Source organism: Stenella coeruleoalba (genome assembly GCF_951394435.1).
Source record: "Stenella coeruleoalba genome assembly, chromosome: 4".
Taxonomy (NCBI): domain Eukaryota; kingdom Metazoa; phylum Chordata; class Mammalia; order Artiodactyla; family Delphinidae; genus Stenella; species Stenella coeruleoalba.
The window spans coordinates 31,562,061-31,578,080 of record NC_137149.1 but is presented as its reverse complement, the minus strand read 5'-3'; the positions used below and the strand labels follow the sequence as shown (position 1 = coordinate 31,578,080).

At 39.7% G+C, this 16,020-nt stretch overlaps 1 protein-coding gene across 6 annotated transcripts in view; it reads left to right on the top strand.

The window, feature by feature from the left end:
* SGMS2 (sphingomyelin synthase 2) overlaps window positions 1–10,176 on the top strand; it is a 155,798-nt gene extending 145,622 nt beyond the window's left edge. For all 6 annotated transcript variants that reach the window (XM_079921073.1, XM_079921074.1, XM_079921075.1 and 3 more), the window contains 2 exons: window positions 3,843–4,009; window positions 4,681–10,176. In XM_079921073.1, the coding sequence (XP_079777199.1) occupies window positions 3,843–4,009; window positions 4,681–4,884 (371 nt within the window). In that variant the 3' untranslated portion in view covers window positions 4,885–10,176. The remainder of the gene's footprint in view (window positions 1–3,842; window positions 4,010–4,680) is intronic.
* The last annotated feature ends 5,844 nt before the right edge of the window (window positions 10,177–16,020 follow it).

The following is a 16,020-nucleotide window of genomic DNA, read 5'->3' as shown; positions in this document are numbered from 1 at the left end:
TCTGTGCGCCAATAACTCCCCCTTAAATTTCAATCTTCTGAAATTTCTCATTTCTCATACCTAGTTACAGGTTCTGGGTGGTGGGCAGAGCGACTTATGTTGTTTATAGTGCTCACTCTTTTGCAGTGGAAAGTTCAGCAAAAACTGATCTGTGTAAGATCAGTCATTTTTCAGTTCAGAGGTTCATTTGGGTTGTAGGATCTTCCCTCTAATCTGCAGATCCTAAAAGCTTATAGAAGAAGAGGAGGAGGATGGGCTTCCCTGGTGGCGCAGTGGTTGAGAGTCCGCCTGCCGATGCAGGGGACACGGGTTCGTGTCCCGGTCCGGGAAGATCCCACATGCCGCGGAGCGGCTGGGCCTGTGAGCCATGGCCGCTGAGCCTGCGCGTCCGGAGCCTGTGCGCCGCAACGGGAGAGGCCGCAACAGTGAGAGGCCCGCGTACCAAAAAAAAAAAAAAAAGAGCAGGATGAGGGCCGGGAGGAATTACATGTTAGAGTGAAGCTACTGTGGGTGGAAAACATAAGGTAATGAAGAGAAAACACCCCAGGAAACTGAGAGTCAGTTTCATAAAATAATTGAAGACCAAGTGATATTACCAATAACAGCAAATAGACATAGTACTGTTTTTTCTGTTCCAGGCACTATTCCAAGGCCTTGATGCAAATTAACTCGTTTAATCCTTGTAGCTACCTCATGAGAGAAACACTTTTTCCCCCTTTTTCGGAGGAAACTTAAGCATAAAGAAAGTGAATGAATTAAGCCACAGTCCGCAGTTAGTAATTGGAGGATGGGGTATTCAAACTCAAGCAGGCTGACTCCAGAGGGTACACTACCAATTTCTTGCCTCTGTTTAGAATTTTTGGAAACCCAAGCTGTCTGATCTTATAGAATTGCTAAGAAATAGCCTGGATGTATTGCTCATTGTTGTACTTTCACCTCAGAGCAATAGCAGGGCAACTTTGTGTTTATTTCTCTGCTTTAATAAAGGCTGATGCAGTATGTGGAGACATTTTCTTCCCCACGTATGATTTGAGCTTGAGGTGGTTTAAATTGTATAAGTCTACGTACAGCAAGGAAAGAATTACATTCTGCCTTTTCCTTTCTATTTTTTTTTAAATAGATCTTTAAAAATAAATAAATAAATAAATAAATAAAATAGATCTTTATTGGAGTATAATTGCTTCACAATACTGTGTTAGTTTCTGTTGTACGACAAAGTGAATCAGCCATATGCATACATATATCCCCATATCCCGTCCCTCTTGCGTCTCCCTCCCACCCTCCCTATCCCACCCCTCTAGGCGGTCACAAAGCACGGAGCTGATCTCCCTGTGCTATGCAGCTGCTTCCCACTAGCTATCTATTTTACATTTGGTAGTGTATATGTGTCGATGCGACTCTCACTTTCTCCAAGTTTTGGTGAGAAACAAAAGGGCACATCTGTAATGCTTGATACAAACCCAACTTCAGAGTCAGTTCTGTACATGAACTGGGCATTCCATGTTTACGCCCATTTCCTATGCAATTAGGAAAAACAGTTACCTTCTAAATTATACCATGTGTCGTTGTTCCGAGTAAGCATTGGTTCCAGTGGTTTCTTTGAACATTCTGCTTCTAGAATTAGATACATCATTTGTATATTTTTTGCTTTCCTGCCTTTTGATCATTTTGGACTCTCTCTGTTTACTCCGTTGTCACAAGCAGATTTGAATTTAGTCATGAGAGGAGTTGAAAACGTGGGACCAGAATCATTTTGTGGATTAGCAAGAGAGGGTCTGACACAGGTGTGCAAATATTATCTTTGGGACTTAGGTTCCTTATAAAATTAGCCTGGAGAAATCAATGTAGCTCTTAGAACCAAATGTCTTGCTAGTCGAGAAAACTACTTTTTCTTTTATTTTTTTTTTACCTTGCTACCACACAAAGTCTATTGTCTCTATTATTCATTGACAGCTAGGGCTAGGATCCCACACAGACAGTGGAGTTCATTAATAATTGTATCATCATCTCTCAGCTCAAGGTTATCCCTGTGGGTAGAATGAGAGAACAGAGAGGATTACCATTTTGCCATTTCTATTTCAAAATAGTTTATATTAAATCTTTTCTTTGGGCCAGCCAGTGTTCTCAATTAATGAGCAGTGATCCCAGTGTGGTAGCTCATAGAGAATACATTTTTATGTGCTAGGAGAGCACTGCTAGGGCATCTAGCCATTCCTGAAACCTCATTTTCAATTCCACGAGTAGTAAAATGGGCCACCTCTTTACTCCCTACCTACTTCAGCTTTGCTTCCTGTGGATAAACAAATACAAAATAGTTCTGCTTTGCTCAGACATTTTGGACTTTTAAGGTAAATACCAGATGACCTGTTAGGAAGGGAAGCAGGGCTGATGTGAGGCTTCAGGGAGGGGTGAGGTCTGTGGTGCTGGAGAATGCATATTTAGTGAAATGTCCAGATTTCTGAATGTTACTTCAATTTTTAACATTCAGATCCTAACAGAACAGTTATGGGGACTGGATCTGGCCCCCCAGGCTGCAGAAGCAAGGCCTCTCCTAGCTATAAACTTCTCGGATTTCCTGAGTTATCTGCTAGAACCTCGTGGCAGAATGAACCAAGCAAGAGTTGGAAATAACGAGCTGCACGTTCAGAAGTAGGAAATCAGACTTTGAAATGCAAATACGGGTTTATCATCTTACTGTTCCACGTAGGACTCAAAGAGCAACAGCTATTTAATTTTTATTTGAACCATGTTTGATTTGACGTGTCAGGTAAAGTTCTGGAAATGGACCTTTTTGCTATTCAACCATTCTTCCACACTTGAAAGTAAATATCACTATAAATATAAACACAGTTAAATATGAAATAAATTTTAGTTTATTCGATTATTATCTTTGTGAGCTAATAAAGCTTTAAAATAGAAAAAAGGAAACAGTTATTCAAAGAAAAGAAAAGTTATTAGAGATGAGCACTGGTTCCAGTTACACCTGTGTCATTACCACCTGTGTGGGAAGGCTGGGGGGCGTGCGATCACGTGTAACCTGCCGAGCGCTTTAGTTCTCTCTTATAGCCGATCAGTGTCGTGAACTTAGTGCCCTCTCTAGGTAAGGCTCAAACCCATAAGTGAATAGGCATGAATCCCACGCTTTACATAGGGAGTGTCTTATAGTTGCTATTGGCAATAACAGTATAAAATTGCTGAGAATCAAAATATTGCTAGCCACAAATACTATTTTTCTCCCCCTGCAGAAATCAAAGTAAGTTTATATATGAGACCTAAAATTACTCTTGCTTTCTCATTACCTCCTCCACCCCACTGCCCCTTTTTCATAGACAACGACCCTTTCTTTTTCTTTTTTTGGCCACACAGCACGGCTCATGGGATCTGAGTTCCCTGACCAGGGGTTAAACCCAGCCACAGCAGTGCAAGTGCTGAGTCCGAACCCCTGGACCATCAGGGAGTTCCCGACAGCTATCCTTTCTTTTCACTCTACTGTTTCTCTTTCCAGTGGGGTCCCTACAGGAGCCAGTGTGAGCCAGTTCCAACCTAATGTGAAATATTTCTGTTCTCTTCCTAATTATTAAACGCTGTGGGTAAGACCTAGAGTATCTAGTGTTACCCACCGCCCCAGGGAATTACTATTAGACCTGTTACCAGCAGCACCTCATCTCCCCCGGGGCAACCGGAGCAAATCCCGGCCAGTTCACAGGGACTCATTTTGGGTTATCCATTTTCTCCTTCAGTGACTTCCCGGCCTTAGACTTTTCTCCGGTCATTAGGATAGACTGTCATCATTCAGTCCACGTCTGGGAATCCTATTAACTGTTCCCTCTTCTGCTGTCCAGATTCGCCTCGTCACTTCTGGTGGTATCACCTAATCTGCTGGCTCCTGAGCGCTGCTGGGATCATCTGCATTCTTGTAGCGCACGAACACTATACTGTCGATGTGATCGTTGCTTATTATATCACAACACGGCTCTTCTGGTGGTACCATTCCATGGCCAATGAAAAGGTGAGAGCGGTGAAATTATCCTTGGAGGATTTCTTTTCTTGAAATGCAGCGGACCCCTTTTCACACAGCGGAGTTTCCAGTAGCTTAATGGGAATAACTGCTGTTGCCGCCTAAACGTGTGGTTTAGGTCAATTCACTTAAACTTATATGCTCAACCTTATGAGCTCTCCTTTCACTCTTCCATCTTCCTTGACCCACAGATCTGACCACTGACATAGCCTGAAAATTTTTCCTCCCGGAGAGCTAGCTCTCCCACCCACTCTTGAGTCTCCAGTCTTACTGGAATTGCAGGCAGAAGATTTGCCTGAGAACTTCTCTGGTGGTCCAGTGGTTAAGACTCCGCGCTTCCAATGCAGGGGGCACAGGCTTGATCTCTGGTTGGGGAACTAAGGTCGCACATGCCACAGGCACGGCCAAAAAGTAAAAAAAAAAAAAAAAAAAAAAAAAAGATTTGCCTGAGCCACAGAGAGGGAAAGAGTAGAGGGGGTTGGAAGTGTGGCCAGAGTCCTGTCAGAGTTAGGGGAAAGGAGCAAAGACAAGCATTGCCTTGCGATCCGGATTCTGCTGCTTTCCCTGTTCAGTTACAGCAAATGACAGTTTAATTAAGAAACAAATTAGGATGCAAATTGTGAAAAATATGTCTCATTTTACTTTTTCTCTACCTTTTACAGAACTTGAAGGTCTCTTCACAGACTAATTTCTTGTCTCGAGCATGGTGGTTCCCCATCTTTTATTTTTTTGAGAAAAACGTACAAGGCTCAATTCCTTGCTGCTTCTCCTGGCCACTGTCCTGGCCTCCTGGCTGCTTTAAGTCGTCTTGCAAGAAGTATTCACGGGTTCAGAAGATCGGTGAAGATAATGAAAAATCTACCTGAGGAGCAAAAACAAAGGCATCAGCTCTTAGACCAAAAGAGTTATCGCTGTAACCAAAGGTATAGTTTTGTTTTTGTTTTTATTTTAGGAGAACTGATTGCTAAATGAAGCAGACCAAATTTTGTGCAAATGATTAGAAAGATGAACGAAGTATTACCTTTTGACTGGTTTTTTATTCATCCTGAGAAAGTTATATTCTCCTGCAGCTCTTCATTCATTGGTCACAAGCCCTCAAACTGGGATTTTACTAATGAGCTTGTTAAGGAGATGCCAGAGAACATACTGCTCCTTCCCTCATTCTTTTTCTCCACTAAAGCTCTCTACTTCAGAATTTTTTCAGGAATCTTTTTCCCTCCAAGGTCAAAAGAATTTGTTAATGTTTTAAATAAAAATCTGATATATACGGCCACTGTGTAAATAGAATCACCTAACGTTGAGAGTGATTTTTAGCATTAGGCTTATCAGCGAAGGGGAGATCCATGGGTTGTGAGTGAACTTCAGGTGAACTTTGTTTCTACTCTGTCAAGGGGAAGGTCAGGGTCAGGTCTGGGAATATGCGCTGCTGCTACCACCCAATGTACTATATCACTTTCACTTTATTTTTTTTTTTTAACTGATAATTTTATAACTTGAAAAAAAAAGATGAACTAAGTAAATATCCAAGTATTTGACACACCCCACAGATTTTACATGTGTGTAAATATTTCATTTTAAGATCTCTATGACAGATATACAGGAGACATGGGGCTGTTTATGCTAACGAGGAGTCCTGCTGTCCACCTGGTAACTTTGCACCTGTACCCCCAGAGCAGTCAACAGTGTAGCACAGGCTGAACACACATAGCTGTATGAACTGATGCTCATGTCCTTGTGGGGAACAAGCCTGTGTTTCTCTCCCAGGTCACGCCCTGTGTGAGATCTGTTTTAGAGCTGCAGATTGGAACTCAGAAATACAGTTGGTCACATTTCACTGAAATCCATTTCTTCCTAGTGACATTGTGCTTTATGGAAAAACCAAGATGGAATCCAAAAGTTTAATGCATCCTTGCCTTTTAGCAAGAGACTCCGTTTCTTACGTACTGGTCCTAAGGACACATACCACAATTGAGTAATTTTACTTTGACCCTAAAATTATACCACGGTGCTGCACTATAATCTACGGTTGGAATTGGTGTGTTAGTCGGTTACAGCTACTCAGTAAAGGGGGATAATAGTTTCTAAAGTTCTTTCAGGTGATGCAAAAAAAAAGAAAAGATGGATTTTTAAAACTCTGACCAGATGTAGTGCATTATTTAATGCTGTTGAATCTTTTGGATAATTCTTGGCTTAATTTCTTTAGACTTCTAGTAACCGTAGGAAAAAATTTAAGGTCACAAAGTCATCAACACTAGTCAGAGAGTGGAGAGGCCAGGGGGGCTGGTAGGAGGCAGTTACATTTATACTGAAGGTGGAAATTTCTCCCCACTTAGAATGAAAAACATCCCTAAATTTGTCATTGTAAACAAGTCGGCCTTGAGTCGGTACACAAAATTGACCTTTAAATTGTTGGAGAGAAGCACAATACAGATCTGTTCAGAAGGGTCATCATCCTTTGGTGCTAAAATTCTGTATATGTTTTCAGTATGGCTCTTTCTCTGTGTAAAAAAGAAACACTAAAAGTTGAATTCGAAGACAGAAAGACAGACTAATCTGGTTATTTACAACAAGAATTGAAACCCTAAACATCCTTGGCAGGCTTTGGAATGCAAGAGGTTTTTCTGGTATTTATTATTAAGTAAGTCAGTAAGAAACATATGTGTAGCTTACCTGCTGTGTTTAGCTATATTTCTACATAATTTTCACTTATTTTCATTTGTTAAATATTGACATCTGCGATAAGACAATGTGTTCTACTTGAAAACACTGATTTTAAATTTCTGGTGTCTAATTGTGACGAAAAGTATCTGATATGGAAGCCTGGGTTTTGCTCTCCTAACATTGGTATATTCCTTGAGCCTCGAATTCAAATAAAACAACCTGATATACCTTAGAGCCTTATTCAGCTGCATCTTAGATAACCCACTCTCCTTCAAATTAAGTAAGGAAAGGTGTTTAAGCTTTAAAAATCATGGAGATCCTTGAAAACAGTATAAACCTTGCATTTTAGTCAAATAATCCTGTTTTTTTTTTTTCCACATAATACCATCACCTTTTAAAGAACTTTAAAAACATCTATGACCCCATTTGTGGACACTACTGCTCCCGTGTTCTTTACATGTATATGTCATAGCTCTCTAATAAATGCTGTGGAAGCATGTGCTATGAAAATAAGGGGGGTGGGGAATATCAAAGTTTCAAGATGGGAAAATAAGAGAAATAACAAAACCCATTTAGGAAAGCAAACTTCAGTTTCAACCCAACATGCCACTTTGGGATATAAAGCATAAACAATTACTAGACTTACTGTGGTGATCATTTCACAATATATACAAGTAAATCATTATGTTGTATACCTAAAATTAATATAATGTTATATGTCGATTATACCTTGATTAAAAAATCATAATTATGAGCTTGCCTTTTGAAACAATAAATTTTTGGAACTCCTTTTCCTTGCTAATCAATCTATAAGATCTTATCCGTTATCCTTGTTTGAAGCTTTTTCTGTGATTAAGTCCTCGGTGCAGTATTTCTATAATAGTTCCTGTAAATGGTGCCACATTTTTTTCTAAATTCTTTCAAATGAAAATGAATTCCTTTCAGATTCTATTTTTTTGATCTCCTCCACTAGCTCTGAAAATAAAGCCTTCTTACCTACTCGGTTCCACCCAAAGTAATTTAGAATTTGTTATTTAATTTACTGGCATCTTGGGAAACAAGTTTTGCTGTGGAAGGAAGGTGGTTGTGAGTGAGCCCGAGTTTCTAGTCTTGGTTGATGGATGACATTGCAAAGGTTCTTTGCTGTATAGCAGTGCCCCCTTGTGGAAATACCTTATATAACTTGGAACACAAATGCCACTTTTTTTTTTTTTTTTTTTTTTTTGCGGTACGCGGGCCTCTCACTGTTGTGGCCTCTCCCATTGCGGAGCACAGGCTCTGGACGCGCAGGCTCAGCGGCCGTGGCTCACAGGCCTAGCCGCTCTGCGGCATGTGGGATCTTCCCGGACCGGGGCACGAACACCTGCATCGGCAGGCGGACTCTCAACCACTGCGCCACCAGGGAAGCCCCAACTGCCACTTTTTAAAGTGTATTTTCGTGTTTTGAAAGGCATTTTAAAAATTATTTTTGTCAATAATCTGAAAGCATCATGCAAAAGGATAATTATTTTCAAGGCATTTTAAACCTTTCCCAAAGGGAAAATGTGCTTAGATCACAGGGGGTTGCAATTCTAATCTTTTGTAAGTTTGATCAAAGAAAACTTGCGGACCGTTTTTACCTCTCACCATCACAATCATTAATGTCTCCCTTTATAACTGCCTATTCTTTGTTTACTTTGAAACATCAGGTTGGCTGTCTTTCTTATGTGATTTTTTTTTTTACATGCTAGAACTCATGCAGTTTCTTTTTCAGTCGAGAGTTCACATCTTGTTCCTTGAATATTTTGAACATTTCTTTTAAAATTCTTTTATAAAATTTTTTTGTTTTGCACTGTAAAACTGATTAAAAGTTTAAGCTGGTCTTAACACACTCACTTCTGTAGTGTAAGGAAGTATGAGAAGGAATTTCTTAATAACTGAGTTTACATGGTTAAATCAAGCATATTATATATAGTTAATATGCCCTGTGTTAAAGGCTTTTCTATTTGTATGTATAGAGTCCTTTTTTTAATGTCATTGTGTTGCAATAATTTAACTCCTTTGACTTACTTGCTAAAAATATTTCTTCTATTTAAGAAGTGCTCTTGACTTCAATACCTAAACACTGAAAATCATGTCAAAAGGTACCCAAAGATAAGTTTTTATACAGATACACACCTTATAAGTTGTGATTTATTTTATGATTCATTTATCTAAATATGTTGTGTTCTGAATGAATCATGAATGAGAATAGTTCTTTATTGTGGAATTATTTAAAACTGTCCTTTAAAAGAAAAAGAAGAAACTATAAACATAAGTTAATCTAGTTGCCAAGTTGGAATTCATTATTTAATTTACCTCCTATGCAATGATTAATGCTGCAAAATGTGTGGTTATGTTAGAGTATATCCACAAAAGAAATATTATTACAAGGTTTGAGAAGTAGCCAATTACATCTTTTGGAAATTTACTGTACTGTTTCAATGTGTTAAGTGCCTTGTTGTAAAGTAAAATTTTAAGTCTAGAATTCATTATTTTCCTGACATATTTTTCATTATCATATATACTGTATATTATTGTAATAGTTTTATTAAATGCTTAAGTTTTAATTAAATATGTAAATTTCAGAAGCTCTTTTCCCCTACCCACCAGTACCTTAATCATTGGTCTATCATATGGGATTTGAATTCAGGTTCTTTTTTTAAAAGGGGAAAATTATCTTAGTTTAGAAATATGTTTTCCATGCTTGTGCATTTGTGTTTATAAAAACATTTCAGGAGGAATTTAAGAGTGTAACTATAGTTTGTACTTCAAAAAGCCATTTTACATTTACATTTTAAGTGCCTAATTGTTAGTTAAAACTAATTTATGTTTCTATTCTAAAGAGAATATGTCTACTTGGTTTCTAATCTCTTTGGCTTTGCTTAAAAAAATAAAAGAGCAAGGGCCTATACTTTGTATTTACCCAATAAACCACCATGACATCGACAGTCTTTTCAAAATTAGTATTACTGTTTTTTTAATTAATAAAACTGTTTTCTTTAAAGATTTGTAAAAAATATTTAGTTTTAAGTAGTTATTAGAACCACAAGAGGGTTATTTTCTTCAAGCACTGTTTTTTTGTTTTGTTTTTTTTGCTGTATGCGGGCCTCTCACTGTTGTGGCCTCTCCCGTTGCGGAGCACAGGCTCCCAACACGCAGGGTCAGCGGCCATGGCTCACGGGCCCAGCCGCTTCACGGCATGTGGGATCTTCCCGGACCTTCCCGGACCGGGGCACGAACCCGTGTCCCCTGCATCGGCAGGCGGACCCTCAAACACTGCGCCACCAGGGAAGCCCTAAGCACTGTTTTTTAAATAAGCTGATAACCTTCAAGTAATGGCACACTAAATAAACTGGAATGTGTTATTTTACCCGCCCTTGGATTTAAGGTGAGAAATAATTCACACCAATATAAGGTCACTCGTGGAGAAGGTTAAAGTCAGTTACGAGTTCCATGATTCTCATTCTCATTGTTCACAGAGGAGCAAATATCATTAATTCTTCAAGGAAAGCATTCTCTCTGTCACTCAGTTGTGAAAGAAATGTCATCCTCTTCCTTCACAAAGGGGCACCAGGGTATGTCCTCAACCAGACTTTAGTAGTCATTGCAGCAGTAGATCGCTGTAAGTTGTTTTTGGACCCCCTGAGAAAAAATGAAAGCATGACCCTCAAAGACAAATTTAGTAAAAGAAACTCAGTGGGATGAGGGGACAAGGATAAGATAATATGGTTCAAAGATCAAGTTGTTGGATAATCCAAGTTTCTTTGGATTATCTGGAAATGATAGAGGATAAATCACAATAGTCTTTCTGCCACCTCCACCCAGGTCTTGGATGAAAAGCTTGTCCCATCCTCCTGTTTGAAACAATGGCTTGCTGATTTTTCTGGCCAGAGCCTCAAAGACTGCCCTTATTATCGCCAATGCATTATACAAACCTTGACACATAACATTTCATTTCTTCTAATAAAATATGTAAGAATATCAGAAGCATAAGCTAGATTACTCACCGACATGTTAGAACAAGAGTGGATACTGTGTGTCTATACAATGCGTATTCAATACAATACGTGGCAGGTTGTAATGAGGCATCTCATTTTACTGTTTTTATGCTTGACATACACTCTTGAATCTTCACAAAACCCCACGAGGTAGGCAAGGAAGGAGTTGGTGACCCCATTTTGTGAGATGAAAGAACTCGGAAGTATTAGGGCTGGAACCTGAATTTTGTTTTCTCTGTTTTGCTACCTTCCTGTGATAATTACTGTGGTCACCATCACTGTTCAGAGGTTTTGCTGTTGTCACTGTTGTTGCTTGTTTTTTAGGGGAGTTTATTCCCTTATCAGCCAGTTAGTTTGTTGAGAGGGCAGCTGGTCGTTGGAACAGGTTCTTTGTCAAATGCTACCGATTTTTCCTGTAATTGGAATTTACTACATTTCAGAGGGGAGAAAAGTCAATTCTTCTAGTGCAAAATGGCCTTGAAGCAAAAGAATCCCTAAGTGTTTGAGCTTTCAACTTTGTTAGAATAAAGCTAACTCGTTGCAAGTATCACTTATAGGATAGTAGGTAATCATGTACATAAGCCTTACACAAGTTGGTGGGGTGGGGGGGGGGCGGACCAAGGTGCATAAGGTTTTATCTCTAAATGTGACTCTCTCAGGGATTATTCCCAAGGGAATGTCAAAAGGCGGGAGAGATACAATGACCCGTTTTCAAAGGATAGCAAAGCTCTGAGGAAATGGAATGGAGTCTTGGGACACACTGTAGTCTGGATTGATTCTGGGCTCCCCAAGGGACCAAAGTGAAGCTATAGGATTGTTTGGTCCTGGTGTGAACTGGTGAGTTCTCTGTGCTAAAAATCTGTCCAACCTGTGCCCTTGCTTCTGATCAAGTTTCTGGGCACGCTTTACTTCAGTTCTTATATCCAAGAAGTTATCTCTCTTTCTTCCTAAGTTCCTTAAATCATGTGTTTATTTGGGTAAAGAAAAAAGAAGCCACTACTCTTGAGAAGCTACCATGGATCAGGCGCTGCTCCTTGGTTTCCTCTTGTTTAAAGCCAGGTGAATCTCATTATGCTCTTTTTTACACTTGAGGGAACTCCAGACTCAGATAGCTAAATATAGTACAGGGAGCCCCGCTGGCTGATTGGCACACAATTGCCCAAAGCCCATAATTTTCCCACCATATTAATGGGATGGAAGAATCACCTGCCGTGGGAGGAATGCAGGAGAGGAAGAATTGCCTCTTCCAGAAATCTTTGGACAGCCAAGTTTTGTGCTGTTGAGAGCAAAGTTATGGAGGGCTGGAGCTTGAGCCTGTAAGATTCTTTGACCCACGTTCAGCAGATTTCCTGTCTCCACCTTCACTCTAGTCCTCTCATCTATAAATATGCTCTCTCCTCTTTATATCCTCATGCCCTATTACTGACGTGTGATGAAGAGGGCAAAACCCAGGTGCCCCGTCATTCCTCTCCTGTCATCACACACCTGCCTCTGGCAGATGGCAGGGGCTCTGGGTCTGCGAGGAGACTGAGCCCCCAGAGCACACACCCCAGGTCCCCAAGCACACAGGGTTTTGCAGGGAGGAAGTGATACTTTTGAACATATTTTGTATTACATCTGGTCAGTTTCCCAGTCCATGGGTTGAAGGGAATGTTTACATTTGACACCAGGGGAAAGACATTTCCCTGATGTCTACGTGGGTTTAAGCCGTTTTAACAAAATACCATAAACTGGGTGGCTTAAACGAAAACGTTTACTTTCTCACAGTTCTGGAGGTCGGGAAGTCCGAGGCCAGGGTGCCAGCATGGTCGGGTTCTGGTGAGGGCCCTCTTCCTGGTTTCCTCCCCTGTGGGACCAGTGGAGGAGTGAGAGCTCTAGTGTCTTTCTCTTCTTCTAAGGACACTAATCTCATCACCCTCCTGACCTCCTCTAAACCCAATTACCTCCCAAAGACAACCTCCCATACAATCCCCTGGGGGTTAGGGTTTCAACTAATGGATTTTCACCGGTACACAAACATCATGTAGTCCGCAACACCTGGGTTTTTTTATTTTATACAAATACATCTTTTAAAAGCAAAGTGCACTTTTTTGTGCAAGATCTTAAGCTCTTTGGGTCCCGTGGCTTTTGGGAATCTGTGAGCCTGTCTCTGCAAGGCACTTTCCCACTGCTTCGGTAAACGGTGCCCTCTGTCCCAGTCAGGCTGCTCTCCTCCCGGTCCTCTGTGCTGCAGCACCCAGTCCAACCACGTGAGGTGCTTCCCCCAACCAGACTGTCACCTGTGTACCCAGGAAGGCAGTGTGACATGGTGGCCCTGTGCTCTCTGGGTCTGAATCTCGGTTCTTCCAGTGCTGGCTGGATGTGGAAGACGTCAAACAAGTTGCCTAACCTCTGTGCCTCGGTTTCTTTATCAGTGGGATGGAAATAATCATAGTCCATGTCTCACAGAATTGTTGGGAAGACTAAAGATGTTGTTATGAGATACACATTCGGTTAAGTGTTAGCCAAATTCAGTTAAATATTTTAGGTATCATAGTTCTAGCTCTGAGATTATTTACATATCACATCTTGCTTGTCCTGATAGTTCAGCTGAAGTCTCATCTCCTGAAAACTTTACCTCACTTCTCTGAATCTGAGTTCCTCCCTAAAAGATACATACAAACTAATTGTCAAAATGTGAGATACACTCACTGATGTAAGATTTTAAAAAATATGTCCTGTTAACATACCAAATTTCCTTAAGAGAAGGAATTGTCGTAGTATTCATTCCAGTGTCTAATAAAGTTCTTATCACATATAGCAAATATTTGTTGAATGAGTTTTTTTAAATATCATCTTTTGTGTTTGGAATATTAACAGAATTTATGAGGCTTCGATGAAAAGGAAATTGCCCGTCATGCCTCTAAATAATTTGCTTTAAAATAATTGAAGCACTTATCAAATCATCAGATGTTTATAATTTAAATGTTTCATTAGCCATCATATTATATGTATTTTATGAGATTTTAGCCAAAAATATGGATAGAAAAATAAAGGCTGAAGTGGAAAATCCAAAGACTTTGGACTCAGCCCCTAGGTTTAATTCCTAAGCAAGTTACTTTACCTTTCTGAATCATCATGTCCGTCCCTTCTGTAAAATGAGAGTGAAGAAACCTACCTCCCAATGTCATGGTGAGGATTGGAGATAATGTTTAGTAAAGCACTTGATACTACCTGACTCATTAATATATATTCAATCTAATCAGAAAATAAATTCATGGGATTTTAAAACTTTTAAATTTTATTGGAAGGAATTTTAGAATTTTTAAATTGCAAGGATTTAGAATTTTCTACTTAATACAAGATACATATGTTTGTCACACTGTACAAGCTTTTGGATTTCAGTTGAGAACAATGTCAGGTGTTTAAGCTTATGTTTCCAAAGCCTCCACTCTGCCTCTTCCCCACATTTTGTACACTAATCAGATGCATGAATTGTTTTGCTGTATCTCTCCAGAAACATCCAGAAAAATGAGTGATGAATTGCTAGTGTGGAAACAGTTTTTTCTAATGCAGAAGGACAATTCATTCAAAGAGGTAAACTGCGGCTTGCCCTTGACCATTGAGTTAAGGGTGATTATCCCGGTCATAAATAGCTACAGCTGGTCCATCACAGTGGGGTTATCTGTTTGGTGCAATGTTGAACTACCAACAAAGTTACTAGATTTCACCAGAAACTAATCTAGCGAGCTGACTTTTGAATGACCTGCCTATATATTGGGGGAACACCAGAGTTTGGGCAAGTGCCAAAAGGTCTTAAGATTAAAGAGAGTTAAGCTCAAAAGCAGAAAAAGTTGTTAAAGACTGTTTTGCTATACGACAGCCTTTCCAAGAGAAGTGTTGAGAAATCTGCTTCTGGAGCTATTTAAAATGAATTGTCCAAACAGAAAAATTCACAAAAATATGAGAATTAGCCAATATACTCTTTTTTAAAAAATTTATTTATTTTTGGCTGCATTGGGTCTTCGTTGCTGTGCGCGGGCTTTCTCTAGTTGCGGCGAACGGGGCCTACTCTTTGTTGCGGTACGCGGGCTTCTCATCACAGTGGCTTCTCTTGTTGTGGAGCATGGCCTCTAGTCGCTTGGGCTTCAGTAGCTGTGGCATGCAGGCTCTAGAGCGGAGGCTCAGTAGTTGTGGTTCACGGGCTCCAGAGGGCAGGCTCAGTAGTTGTGGTGCACAGGCTTAGTTGCTCCGCGGCAAGTGGGATCTTCCCAGACCAGGCCTCAAACCCGTGTCCCCTGCATTGGCAGGCGGATTCTTAACCACTGCACCCCCAGGGAAGCCCAACCAATACACTCTTAACTAACGGGTCAAGGAAGAAGTCACAAGGGAGATTTGAAAATACTTTGAGACAAATGACAATGAAAAAAAAACACCAAAATGTATGGGATACAGTGGTGCTGAGAGGGAAATTTATAATTATAAATACATACATTACAAAGAAAGATTTCAAACCAATAACCTACCTGTAGTTCTTAAGGAACTGGAGAAAGAGAAGCAAACTACACCCAAAGTTAGCAGATGGAAAAAAATAAAAGTTAAAGTAGATATAGAGAATAGAAAAACAACAGAGAAATCAATGAAGCCAAAAGTTGCTTCTTGGAAAAGACCAACAGAATTGACAAACATTTAGCTAGATTGACTAAGGAAGAAGAGAAAGGAGGCTCAAATTACTAAAGTCAGAATGGAAGTGGGGACATTACTACTTGATTTTATAGAAATAAAGCATTTATAAAAGACTATGAATAATTGTAAGCAGACAGATTGGATAACTTAGATGAAATGGACAAATTTCTAGAAGCACAAAGCCAGCCAGTACTGAATCTTGAAGAAACAGAAAATCTAAATAAACCTTTAATAATGAGAATTGAATTAGCAATCAAAAATCTCCCAACAAAGAATAACCCTGGACCAGATGGCTACACTGGTGAATTCTACCAAATATTTAAAGAATCAACACCAGTCTTTCTCAGTCTCTTCCAGAAAATCGAAGAGAATACTTCCTAACTCATTCTGTGAGGCCAGAATTACCCTGACACCAAAGCCAAACAAAGGCACTATGAGAAAAGAAAACTTCACACCAATATCCCTTATGAATATTGACACAAAAAGAAACAAAATATTAGCAAAACCAAATTCAGCAGCATATTAGAAGGATTATACACCATGACCAAGTGGGATTAATTCCTAGAATGCAAGGATGATTCAATACATGAAAATCAATAAATATAATACACTACTTTAACAGAGTGAAGGGGGAAAATAACATCATTTCAATTGATA